Source organism: Kogia breviceps, chromosome 14, assembly GCF_026419965.1.
Source record: "Kogia breviceps isolate mKogBre1 chromosome 14, mKogBre1 haplotype 1, whole genome shotgun sequence".
Lineage (NCBI taxonomy): Eukaryota > Metazoa > Chordata > Mammalia > Artiodactyla > Physeteridae > Kogia > Kogia breviceps.
In genome coordinates, this window is record NC_081323.1 from 35991719 (window position 1) to 36004902 (window position 13184).

Here is a 13184-nt window from a genome sequence, read left to right on the forward strand (position 1 = left end):
AGGTCTTTAATCCATTTTGAGTTTATTTTTGTGTATGGTGTTAGGGAGTGTTCTAATTTCATTCTTTTATGTGTAGCTGTCCAATTTTCCCAGCACCACTTATTGAAGAGGCTGTCTTTTCTCCATTGTATATTCTTTCCTCCTTTATCGAAAATAAAGTGACCATATGTGCGTGGGTTTGTCTCTGGGCTTTCTATCCTGTTCCATTGATCTATATTTCTGTTTTTGTGCCAGTACCATACTGTCTTGATGCAGATTTGTAGTATAGTCTGAAGTTCAGGAGCCTGATTCCTCCAGCTCTGTTTTTCTTTCTCAAGATTGCTTTGGCTATTTGGGGTCTTTTGTGTTTACATACAAATTGTGAAATTTTTTGTTCTAGTTCCATGAAAAATGCCATTGGTAGTGTGACAGGGATTGCATTGAATCTGTAGATTGCTTTAGGTAGTATAGTCATTTTGACAATGTTGATTCTTCCAATCCAAGAACATGGTATATCTCTCCATCTGCTTGTATCATCTTTAATTTCTTTCATCAGTGTCTTCTAGTTTTCTGCATACAGGTCTTTTGTCTCCTTAGGTAGGTTTATTCCTAGGTATTTTATTCTTTTTGTTGCAGTGGTAAAAGGGAGTGTTTCCTTAATTTCTCTTTCAGATTTTTCATCATTAGTGTATAAGAATGCAAGAGATTTCTGTGCATTAATTTTGTATCCCACTACTTTATGAAATTCGTTGATTAGCTCTAGCAGTTTTCTGGTGCAATCTTTAGGATTCTCTATGTATAGTATCATGTCATCTGCAAACAGTGATAGCTTTACTTCTTCTTTTCTTTTTTTTTTTTTTTTTTTTTTTTTTTTTTTGCGGTATGCGGGCCTCTCACTGCTGTGGCCCCTCCCATTGCGGAGCACAGGCTCCGGACGCGCAGGCCCAGCGGCCATGGCTCACGGGCTTAGTTGCTCCGCGGCATGTGGGATCCTCCCGGACCAGGGCACGAACCCGTGTCTCCTGCATCGGCAGGCGGATTCTCGACCACTGCGTCACCAGGGAAGCCCTACTTCTTCTTTTCTGATTTGGATTCCTTTTATTTCTTTTCTTCTCTGATTGCTGTGGCTGAAACTTCCAAAACTATGTTGAATAATAGTGGTGAGAGTGGACAAACTTGTCTTGTTCCTGATCTTAGAGGAAATGGTTTCAGTTTTTCACCATTGAGAACGATGTTGGCTGTGTGTTTGTCATATATGGCCTTTATTATGTTGAAGTAAGTTCCCTCTATGCCTACTTTCTGGAGGGTTTTTATCATAAATGGGTGTTGAATTTTGTCAAAAGCTTTTTCTGCATCTTTTGAGATGATCATCTGGTTTTTCTTCTTCAATTTGTTAAAATGGGGTACCACATTGATTGATTTGCATATATTGAACAATCATTGCATTCCTGGGATAAATCCCACTTGATCATGGTGTATGATCCTTTTAATGTGCTCTTGGATTCTGTTTGCTAGTATTTTGTTGAGGATTTTTGCATCTATGTTCATCAGTGATATTGGCCTGTAGTTTTCCTTTTTGTGTGACATCTTTGTCTGGTTCTGGTATCAGGGTGATGGTGGCCTCTCAGAATGAGTTTGGGAGTGTTCCTCCCTCTGCTATATCTTGGAAGAATTTGAGAGAGATAGGTGTTAGTTCTTCTCTAAATGTTTGATAGAATTTGCCTGTGAAGCCATCTGGTCCTGGGATTTTGTTTGTTGTAAGATTTTTATTTACAGTCTCAATTTCAGTGCTTGTGATTGGTCTGTTTATATTTTCTATTTCTTCCTGATTCAGTCTTGGAAGGTTGTGCTTTTCTAAGAATTTGTCCTTTTCTTCCAAGTTGTCCATTTTATTGGCATATAGTTGCTTGTAGTAATCTCTCATGATCCTTTGTATTTCTGCAGTCTCAGTTGTTACTTCTTCTTTTTCATTTCTAATTCTGTTGATTTGAGTCTTCTTGCTTTTTTTCTTGATGAGTCTGGCTAATGGTTTATCAGTTTTGTTTATCGGGTTTCCCTAGTGGTGCAGTGGTTGAGAGTCCACCTGCCGATGCAGGGGACACGGGTTCGTGCCCTGGTCTCGGAAGATCCCACATGCCTCAGAGCGGCTAGGCCCGTGAGCCATGGCTGCTTAGCCTGTGTGTCTGGAGCCTGTGCTCCACAACGGGAGAGGCCACAACAGTGAGAGGCCTGTGTACTGCAAAAAAAAAAAAAAAAAAAAAAAATTTGTTTATCTTCTCAAAGAACCAGCTTTTAGTTTTATTGATCTTTGCTATTGTTTCCTTCATTTCTTTTTTCATTTACTTCTGATCTGACCTTTATGATTTTTTTCCTTCTGCTGACTTTGGAGTTTGTTCTTCTTTCTCTAATTGCTTTAGGTGTAAGGTTAGGTTGTTTATTTGAGATTTTTCTTGTTTCTTGAGGTAGGATTGTTTTGCTGTAAACGTCCCTCTTAGAACTGCTTTTGCTGCATCCCATAGGTTTTGAGTCGTCGTGTTTTCATTGTCATTTGTTTCTGGGTATTTTTTGATTTCCTCTTTGATTTCTTCAGTGATCTCTTGGTTATTTAGTAGTGTGTTGTTTAGCCTCCATGTGTTAGTATTTTTTTACAGATTTTTTCCTGTAATTGATATGTAGTCTCATAGCATTGTGGTCAGAAAAGATACTTGGTACGATTTAATTTTCTTAAATTTACCAGGGCTTGATTTGTGACCGGAGGTATGATCTATCCTGGAGAATGTTTCGTGAGCACTTGAGTAGAAAGTGTAATCTGCTGTTTTTGGATGGAATGTCCTATCAGTATCAATTAAGTCCATTGTGATTAGTTTTTAATATTTTCTCTCTTTCTTCCGGCATTTTTCACTGTGGCATACCTAAGGATAGATTTGTTTCTATTAACTTTTTTTGGAACTCTGTATGCATCTTCAATTTAAGGATTTCCTTATACCTTAAATTCTGGAAACTTATTTATTATTTCTTCAAAGATTAGTGCCCTTTCCCCCATTCTTTCTCTTCTCTTTCAAAATGCCTATTAATATGTTGGATCTTCTCTTTTTATACTTTAGGTTTCTTAACTCCTCATTTTCCTTCTCTTTATCATTCTAGGCTGCTTTTAAGTTTTTTCCCATGGATATATATTCTAATTATCCCTCTTGCATTGAGTTTTAATCAAATTTTTTTAACATCTTTATTGGAGTATAATTGCTTTACAATGGTGTATTAGTTTCTGCTGTTCAACAAAGTGAACCAGCTATATCTATACACATATCCCCATATCCCCTCCCTCTTCCATCTCCCTCACCCTCCCTATCCCACCCCTCTAGGGGGACACAGAGCACAGAGCTGATCTCCCTGTCCTATGCAGCTGCTTAATTTGAAAACTTTTATTTGATTCCTTGAAAAATCTGTACACCCCTCCCAACCCCTGGCTCCCAGATTGCCCTGTTTTTTAAAATGTTGATTTCTCTTTTATCTTTGTACTACAGATTGTTCTATTACAAACCTGGTCAAACTATGATCTGTGGGCCAAATCTGACCTATGGCCTATATTTGCATGCCCAATAAACTAAGAATGATTTTTAATTTTTTAAAGGGTTTTTACAGAAATAAAAGTATGTTTGACAGACATCATATGTAGCCTGCAAAGCCTAAACTGTTTACTTATCTTTTTCTCTTTCTTTTCTTTTCTTTCTTTCTTTTTTTTAAACAGAAAATGTTTGTCAATCTCTGTTCTATTACCATTGCTTCTTGGTTTGGTAATCCCTCTGTTTTTTGCATCTGCCCATTCTGTCTTATAAGTGTGTGTGTGTGTGTGTGTGTGTGTGTGTGTGTGTGTGTGTGTTTTGTCATTTTTTATTGTGAATTCATCTTTAGTGTGGGTTGTGAAAGGTTGAGGATCCACTCAAGAGAGAAAATGTATTATAATTATTTTCCTGATAATATGGGTTTTTTTGTATATAGTCTGGTAACCACTGCTGAAATCACTACATAGAATATCTCCATCACCTCAAAACATTCTTTTTTTCCCTTTCACAATCAATTCCCCAGCCCCAGACCCTAGCAATCACTGATCTGCTTTCTCCTGTTAGAGTTTTGACTTCTCTAGGTTTTCATGTAATGTAGTTATAGAGTGAGTGCTGTTCTGTGTCTGGCTTCTTTCACTCAGCATAATGATTTTCTGATATTCACCCATGTTGTGTTTATCAGTAGATTTTCCTTTTCATTGCTGAGTACTGTTTTAACATATGAATATATTATAAGTTGTTTATCCATTCACCTGCTGATGGGCATTTGTGTTGTTTGTAAATTTTGGCTATTGAGCATAAAGCTGCTATGAAAATTCAAGTGCCAACCTTACATTTTTCTTGGATAAAGTACCTAGGAATGAGGAACTATGGTTTTAGTAGTAAGAAATATTTATCTTTCCTATGTCAATTACCCTGGAAAAAATGAAAAATACAAACATTTCTTAGTCATATTTCATAATAAAATTTATCAGCACACCTGTTGTAAGACAGTTGAACTCATACATTTTCCATCTCTGAAGAGTCCCACACTATCATACATTCAACATACTCCAAGATAATGCTTACTAACATGTAGGAAGATACTGTTCCTTACAAACTTCAATATATTATGCATAAAATGCATTCATATTATATATGAACAAAGAAGTCTTATTGACAACTCTGTTGTGATTTTCTCTTTAGAGCAAAGGTAAGAGTTTCAAAATCTCTAATTTTAAAAGAGGATGATTTCAATTAGTCCATCTTCAAGGAAATATATTTATAAACTGCCTACATGCTTCTTACACTAGTTATGTCTGCTTTAATTAAGGAAGGAAAATGTTCCTCATTTCCCAAGTGAGAAACATTTCCTAAAATCACAACATCCCCAGGGTTGTTCTTAGTCTAAACCTCCATATAGAAATGTCTGGAATAGAAATTTTTAAATACCAGAATCCAAGTGTGTAAGCTTTCACATTCAAAAGTGCAGAAAATCTCAACATCAACAAACTATATTTCTACAAAAATCAAAATTTCAACTTATATAACCCTTATTTAGATAACAGTGATGTCACTTTAGAGTTAACTGTAGATAATCACTGGATTGTAATGCATGCAGAGATTAAGAAAATTTCAAGTGTTCCTAAATATCATTATAAAAATGAATATTTTACATTATGTAAAATTATGATTATTATGATCTCTAGAGAAAGATATATAAAGATTATGAACAAATAAACTTCAGTAATGACAAAGTAAAATTTTTACCTTCATTTCCAGTTGCTTTCTAAAATTACTAGTTAGTTTCAACCTCATTGAATTAATGAAAATAAAATGTATCCCATGACAGATTTTTGTGGCAGAACCTAATCCTTTAAAAAACATATGAAACAAAAATAGCATGAGAAGTTTCTGGGTACAAATTATAATATATTATAATATTTAGATCCCCTCGACCAATTCTTCGAAACTCAACATCATTGTTTGTAAACTAGTCATATAAAATGATTCTAAAAGTATAAATGAGTTTACATCAACCAATTGACTCTGACAAGCTGCCACCCCACCACCTACCACAGATAGCATCCAACAGAAGCTTGTGGTGCTTAAAACATATTTCACCACCTGCCAAGGAGGCAGACTCCACGGTGGAGAAAACTGGAGCTGTAAGACACAGGTGACTAAGTGCCACACAGTGGCAGTGGTGCTGGCCAGTGGAGCAGGGGTACGCATTGTGTATCCCCCAGACCCCAAGAAGGCTGCTTTGCCTGCATCAATGCACCCTTGTATGGCACAGAACTTCCAGAATTTTAGCTTCTGTGGAGTTCTCTGAGGGCGAATGCATGACTGCCATCAGCAGTTAGAGGTAAAGACATAAAGATGCTTTCAATCCTGGATCCTGGAGTGAAGAGTCTAAACTTTGTACCCCGATTGTACAGCAGGTTAAATTCTACATACCCTCCTCTCCGGAGCTGCTGCCACAACTTCTCCTGGTGGGTGAAGAGTCATCACAGTGCTTTTTCACAGGGGAATGTAAGAAGGAATGACAGCCTGGGCACAGCTCTGCACAAAGTGAAACACCTCCTCCTTGGAGGGAGAGTCAAGGTCATCAAAAAAGATACCCCTAATACCCCTCCGCTCTCCACGATGGGCTATAAAAAAGTCATTGTCACATCATTTTTAAAATTTTGGGTAGAGATCTGCACCATGTTGGTCACAAGCCTCCTTTAGAGTCCCATGAAAATGGACTGCATCCTCTTGGTTCAGGTATGTTGGGGCAAGGTCACATCCACCACCAAACCACCACTGCTTGTTACCTACCAGATCAAGACATGTGGTTCTGATGTGGACTTTGAGATGCCAAGGAAATGTATTATAATTCTGATGTCTGGGTATGGGGCATACTGGAGTCTCAGTAATAGGAAACACACTGGGAAAGAATGAGCTGGGACTGGGCTGAGGTTTGGGATTTGAGGGAGAGACATGGCCATGGAGGTTGGCTCTCAGCAGGCTGTGGGAATGTCTAGGGTTTCTTTTATTTTTTTGCGGTACGCGGGCCTCTCACTGTTGTGGACTCTCCCGTTGCGGAGCACAGGCTCTGGACCTGTGCACATGGCTCAGTGGCCATGGCTCATGGGCCTAGTCGTTCCATGGCATGTGGGATCTTCCCGGACTGGGGCACGAACCCGTGTCGCTTGCATTGGCAGGCGGACTCTCAACCACTGTGCCACCAGGGAAGCCCATGTCCAGGGTTTCTGATGAGTCCAGCGCTCTCAGCTAAATCCTCAAGGTTGGTCTGTAGAGCACACAGTCAAGGCACTGGCATCTGGACTGGCCAGAATGGCAGTTAACTGAGTGTTCAGTAGCCAACCAGGTGTCCAACACCTCTGGGGAGATCTGACAAAATGTAGCAGCACCTCTGCCAACTACTGTGTCCTCTGGTTCTAGCACCAAGTAGGTGCTCATTAACAATCCGTTGTGTGAACAGATGGGGAAAGAAATGAAAATAAAGTTCATATTTTGGGGACTGATAAGTACCAGGCAGGAATCTGCTTCCAACCTTTGCCCTAGACTCCTAACCAAACAGGAAGAATCTGGAGAGATAAGCTCTAGTGGTGGTTTTGTAGATTCCTTTGGGATTTCTACATAAACAATTATATCATCTGCAAATAGGAGCAGTTTTGCCTTTTTCTTTCTGATCTTTGTGCCTTCTACTTCATTTTCTTGATTTAGTGCAATGGCTCGAACTTCCAGTATATTGTTGAATAAAAGCGATAAAAGCAGACATCATTGCCTTGTTCCTGATCTTAGGGAGAAATAATTCAGTCTTTCACCATTAAGTATGAAGTTAACTGTAGGTTTTTTGCAGATGTTCTTTATTTATAGAAATTAATTGAATTTAGAGGCTTGATCAGATTGAGGTGTAATTTTTTTGGTGTGGGGCAAGACTACAAAGGTGTAATTTTATCAAGGGACATGTAATATCTGTTTGTATCTTTTTGTGATATTAGCAGCCATTGGCGATTGTTGCCCATAGCAATTATTAAATTATAAGTTACAAACAGTTATATTCTAATTTTGTTAACTTCGTCTTCATTTATTAACTGGGATACTATTATGGAGAAAATTTTCCTTCATAAACCTTCTGGTTACCCTGCTACGCAGTTCCTGTAGGAAGGACAGAGAAATGCTTGATTGTTTTCTTTCATTTATCCATTTTCAGAATAGTGAATTGGTTCCATAGCATCTTCCAAAGGTGTTTTTAAAACATAAGGTATGAATTCACTATGTGTTTCAGTCTATTTAGTCATTCTTATTGATAATAAATAATTGTGTACTTTTCTAAGTTCTTTTAGAATTTGGTATTTATCACTTTTCCTCTAGGTTTGTAGTTAGGTCTTCATTCTTTGTATAATCCATGTCTTCTGCTAAGATCTGACAATATAAATACACTCTTGCTTGCATGATTAAGGACAAAAGGAAGATGTATTGAAAGACTTATTTCTAATATCTATGAATAAAGAATGGAACTGTTTGCCTCTGAATCACACTTCAGCTATATGGCAGCATATTCTAAGAAACCTTGGAATTTTGTGGATAAAACCATAGGAATCAAACTTTTCTTTCACTGGAACCTGCAGAACAAGCTTTTGGTGTCAAGGCTCTTATGTTAAAGGTGATATATGTCAGAATGGAAGTCATAATTTTAAATTTCTTGGAAAGAAATCAAGCATTGGAAAACCCTATATATTCCTGTATAACTACAGAGGAAAACGTCTTTCTGACACATACTGTGTATTTTTGCTGTAATGTTAACTTCATGTGGTTTAGCTGTTTGCCTTGAGGCATGTGTACATAACCTTCTGAACACCCATTTAGCTTATAATATGCCAGTTTCCTAACAATTATTATTGTTCTAAAGTATAACATTTCACCGTTCAACATCAAATACGTACACAAAGGGAATTAAAATTTGTGGAGTTTCCTGAGCTTACACAGTGTCTCTACATAGTAAGTGTTGAAAATGGTTTCTTTTCTATTAGCTTTATTTTAATTTTTCCCCTGATTATAAAAATAATATTGCAAACATTTAACAAAATAGGGATCACCGTAATCCTGCCCACAAAGTAATATATTAAATTGCATACCTAGATGAAGATCTAAGTGTAGATACTCACAAAGATCTTGAAGGAGATTTACATTTACTTTACCAAAAACTACAGGGAAGTTATTTCTGACAAAACATCGGTGATTTAAAAAAAAAGAAAAACTTTCTTAAGTTTTGAACAGTTTGTATTTTTGGCAATGAGTGTATAATGTATGTGTATACATATTTTATACATATGTGTGTATACATACATGCATGTGTATATGGGGGTCAGAGGAAGGGAGGGGGGGAAAGGAGGAGAGGTGTACATATGCAGAGAAAATTTCTGAAATGAATGGCACCAACATGATTTAACAATTACAGATAACATTTTTAAGGGAGATTTGTTGTTAGTGCCTAATGTCTGTCACAGTACATACTAGCCAAACAGATAATGTGTGTTATATCAGTTTGTGTTGGTTTAAATTTCATGAACTTAGAACTTTTGATTAAAATATATTCACTACCATATATAAAATAAATAACCAACAAGGGCCTACTGTATAGAAATTTTAAAAGTTTTTTGTGGTTATCCAGCAATGGAAATGAAACAGAGCCCTAGGTGATTCCTAGGTAGAGAATCTGAATTCCTGTATTATGTGAATAATTCCTATGAAAAGGGGGTTTCCTTTTATTTTTCTTTGTTTCCTTTTAAGATTAGACATGTTTCTTTAGTTTTTGTCAAATCTCTTTACTAAAATTACTAGAGTGCTCGTAGAAATCATTTCATCCCTCACTGAATTATTCTCCAACGTAACTACTTCTTCAGTGGTGCATAAGGGTGTTTTAATGCTAGTAAGACAAGAAGGATGTTTAGTACTGCCTTTCCTCAACCGTTCTTGGTTTCCTTGGCTTTCTAGGATGTGGAGAGCATCTTGTGCGCACCATACTGGCTAGAGAATGTTCACATGCTTTACAAGCTGAAGATGCCCACCAAGCTCTCCTGGAAACTATGCAAAACAAGTTTATCAGTAAGTATAACATTAAGAAAATTACTTCCTTGTAAACAGAGGTTGTTCCTGTGAGCTGTAAGCTTCATGAGTCAGGTGCCACGTTTGTATTGCTAGACCTAGGTCCAGGGTTTAGCATGAACTTAGACCCTAAATTAACATTGGCTATGAAAAGAAATTCCATCAAAATAGCTACTACTGCATGAAATTTACCATATAACCAGTGTAATGTCCAAGTTGTGAGACACTGTCCAGGATTAGAGTCATACACAGTACAATAAAATTCTACTAAACAAAATTCAAGGGACAACCTCATTTAAAAGTTTTTCTGTAATACAATTTGACTCTTTTTAGAAATAAGTTAGTGTTGTATTCATGAATCCAGTGCTTCCATACACAGTTGTCTAGGGTTGAGTTGAAATCTGGCCTGGCTCCATTTGCCAAACCCATATAACCTGATGTGAGGCTGCATCTGGTTGGAGGAAGGGATGGCTTTTTCTAATCTGCAGGAAGATTCTGTGTAGCCTCGCAATGGCCCTGTAGAGAACTGTTACTGTGGATTAAAACTATTTGACTCGGGTTTTTGCCATCATTTAACATTGAGCTTACCACTATGAAAAGGCTTGTGAAGTTGTATAAAAAATATAAAATGGGGCTTCCCTGGTGACGTAGTGGTTGAGAGTCCACCTGCCGATGCAGGGGGTATGGGTTCGTGCCCTGGTCCGGGAAGATCCCACATGCCGTGGAGCGGCTGGACCCATGAGCCATGGCCGCTGGGCCTGTGCGTCCGGAGCCTGTGCTCTGCAACGGGAGAGGCCACAACAGTGAGAGGCCCATGTACCAGGGGAAAAAAAAAAAAAAAAAATATATATATATATATATATATATATATATAATATAGTTAAAGATAAGTTAGAGGGACTTCCCTGGCGGTCCAGTGGTTAAGACTCCACACTCCCAAGGCAGGGAGCACGGGTTTGATCCCCGGTTGGGGAACTAAGATCCCACATGCCACACAGCATGGCCAAAAAATAAAATAAATGAATGAATGAATGAATAAATAAATAAAATTGAATTTTTTTTAAAAAGATGCCTCCTCTAACTCCTCCCAGCAACCCTATCCCATAAAAAACAAAAAACCAAACCCCCCCCACAAAAAACAAGTTAGAGTAATAAGCCATAAACACATAAATGAGGGGAAGAGTATCACAGGGTTAATCTGGGGGGTGTCTCCACGTAGAGAATCAAGACAGGATAATATTAGGTGCTAATTACGTGGTGAGGACAGCACAGATGGAAAGCATAGGAAGAAATCACCCGAAAAGGATTCATGGATGATGAACTCCTAGAACTGGCCCCAGGAGGCTGGGAAAGGTGGGGAAGAAAGGAGTGTGAGCACAGACATGACAGTGGGGTTAGACGTGGTGAGGGCTCAACACCTGCATGACTCTTACCTGGAGGGAAGTGTTCCTGATGTGCCGTGAGGCTGGATCGGCCAGGTGAGGCCAGGTCCTGAGGGCCTTAAAATCTCTGTGTAGGAGTTCATGTTCGATCTGATAGAAAGGAGAGAACCATTATGTATTCTTAAGTTGATCAATAAAATGATGTTTTAGGGGAGGGTTTATAAAGTAGATCTCAGGTTGTCCAAGACCATCTCTATAGGATACTGACATTAGGGGCTGGGAATGGTCCAGGCCATGGAGACGAAATGGTGATTTTGAGGGAGGGGTCCATGGAGGAAGTGGAAATATTCATAGATTTTGCTGCTAGGAGTATGTAGCCCTCTGGGTCCAGTCAGGAGGTAGAAACCATACATTAGGTTAATCAGGAGGAGTTTAATATAAGGAATTGTTAACCATGATGAAAGAGTAGCTGGAGGCTGTAAGGAAGCTCTCTGTGGTGCCATAGATCTGAGAGTGTCCACGGAAGGACATGCTTGGGAGGGGCTCAGACCTTGTTGGAGAAGGTGTGGTTCAGCAGGTAGCAGAGAAGTTCACTGGTTTGGACTGGCTGGGACTGGTCTGGAGTTGCTGGGCAAACAATAGGCCACCCTCCGGAGTGCAGTGTAGATGGGGAACAGATAATCAGCACCTGGTGGCTGGGTATGCCGTGGGAGCCCAGCGTCAAGGGGGCGTGCAGAGGACACAGGACTGCAGGGCACACAGGCCACAGGGCCCCTGCAGAGGGGACGACTGCTCAGTGTGTGCCCACCTGGGCCACAAGAGCTGTGTGCAGGCTGTGCAGGGCCTGGCCCAGGGAGTCCTGATGGGCACCTGTGTGTAACCACTGGTGACCTCTGGTTTCCATGTCAACAGGGCCCAGCCTGCCAGGTCACAGCAGGGCTGCGTCCTGGGCCTGTGTCTGGAGCAGACTTTACCAGATGTCCCACACCTACATTGACTCTTCTCCCCAGCCCATGGTGGACAGTGCAGGAAGGGTGCCTATTGTAACTCTTATAATGTTCCTAACTGGGTTTAATGCGTGACTCCTTGCCCTCATTCTTAGTCCTTTCCATGTAAGCCTGGTCCCTTTTTACATGGCACTTTATATTTGTTTTGCTGCCATTTCGTCTTCGTTGGGTGGCATCTGGATTCCAGGGACTTTCTGTGTCACTGTGGAGGGACCATCTGGCTCATGGGTGCCCTCTTCCCTCTGTTGGCTTGTGCTGGGATGGGGCTCGCCCTCCACCTCCCCGTGGGTCAGTGGCCTCTCTCCCTGATGAATTCACTATGGTGTCCGTGGTCTTGTTGTAACCTCTGGCTTCTGCAGTACACATAGCATCCACTGACAGCAGATGCTAGTGGTAATGGGGTCAGGTGGTCTGACAACAGAATAATAAGGAGACTGTCAAGTCCTCTTGGCCCAAGCATATCAGGCTACTTTTCCACTCTATTCCTAGAGAGCCTTACTGGCCTGAGGGTGGCATGGCAATGGGCAACGTCCCTGCTTGGCTTCCTGTTCCTTCAAGCCTCATCTGTTTTTGGATCCTGTGAATCTAGGGCTTTGTCACTGGCTCCTCTTTTTCTTCCACCCTCACCAGCTTGGGAAGAGGAACAGAAACCCATACCAGGAATCAATGCTTTTCTTCTAGTTTTCCCCAAAATGTCAAGGTGTCCAGTCACACCCCTACCCCAGCCCTACCTTTAGGATACTGGTGGGAACCTGGCTAAGCAAGGGTTGCCCCAAACTATTTGCCAAAATTTAGGCATTACCTGTTTAAAACACTTTTCATCTCAAAGCTGTCTGTACTTAGAATTTATGAAAATCCACTCAAGGATAAAATATAAGTTTTATAATATAAGCGTGCAACTGATGGGATAGATGGGGCATTCCAGGGATGGGAATAAAACTGAATTACTGGACTTCCTTGGTGTTGCAGTGGTTTAAGAATCTGCCTGCCAATGCAGGGGACACAGGTTTGACCCCTGGCCCAGGAAGATCCCACATGCCGTAGACCAAATAAGCCTGTGCGCCACAACTACTGAGCCTGCGCTCTAGAGCCCACGTGACACAACTGCTGAAGCCCGTGAGCCTAGAGCCTGTGCTCCACAAGAGAAGCCACTG

The 13184-nt window shown here is 40.0% G+C and overlaps 1 protein-coding gene across 13 annotated transcripts in view; it reads left to right on the forward strand.

The window, feature by feature from the left end:
* The window catches only part of TASP1 (taspase 1), a 374267-nt gene that overhangs the window by 138457 nt on the left and 222626 nt on the right, over window positions 1–13184 (forward strand). For all 13 annotated transcript variants that reach the window (XR_010836312.1, XR_010836313.1, XM_067011980.1 and 10 more), the window contains one exon: window positions 9531–9641. Coding sequence is in view for 11 of the 13 variants with exons in the window: in XM_067011980.1 (XP_066868081.1) it covers window positions 9531–9641 (111 nt within the window). In the remaining 2 variants the exon portion in view is untranslated. The remainder of the gene's footprint in view (window positions 1–9530; window positions 9642–13184) is intronic.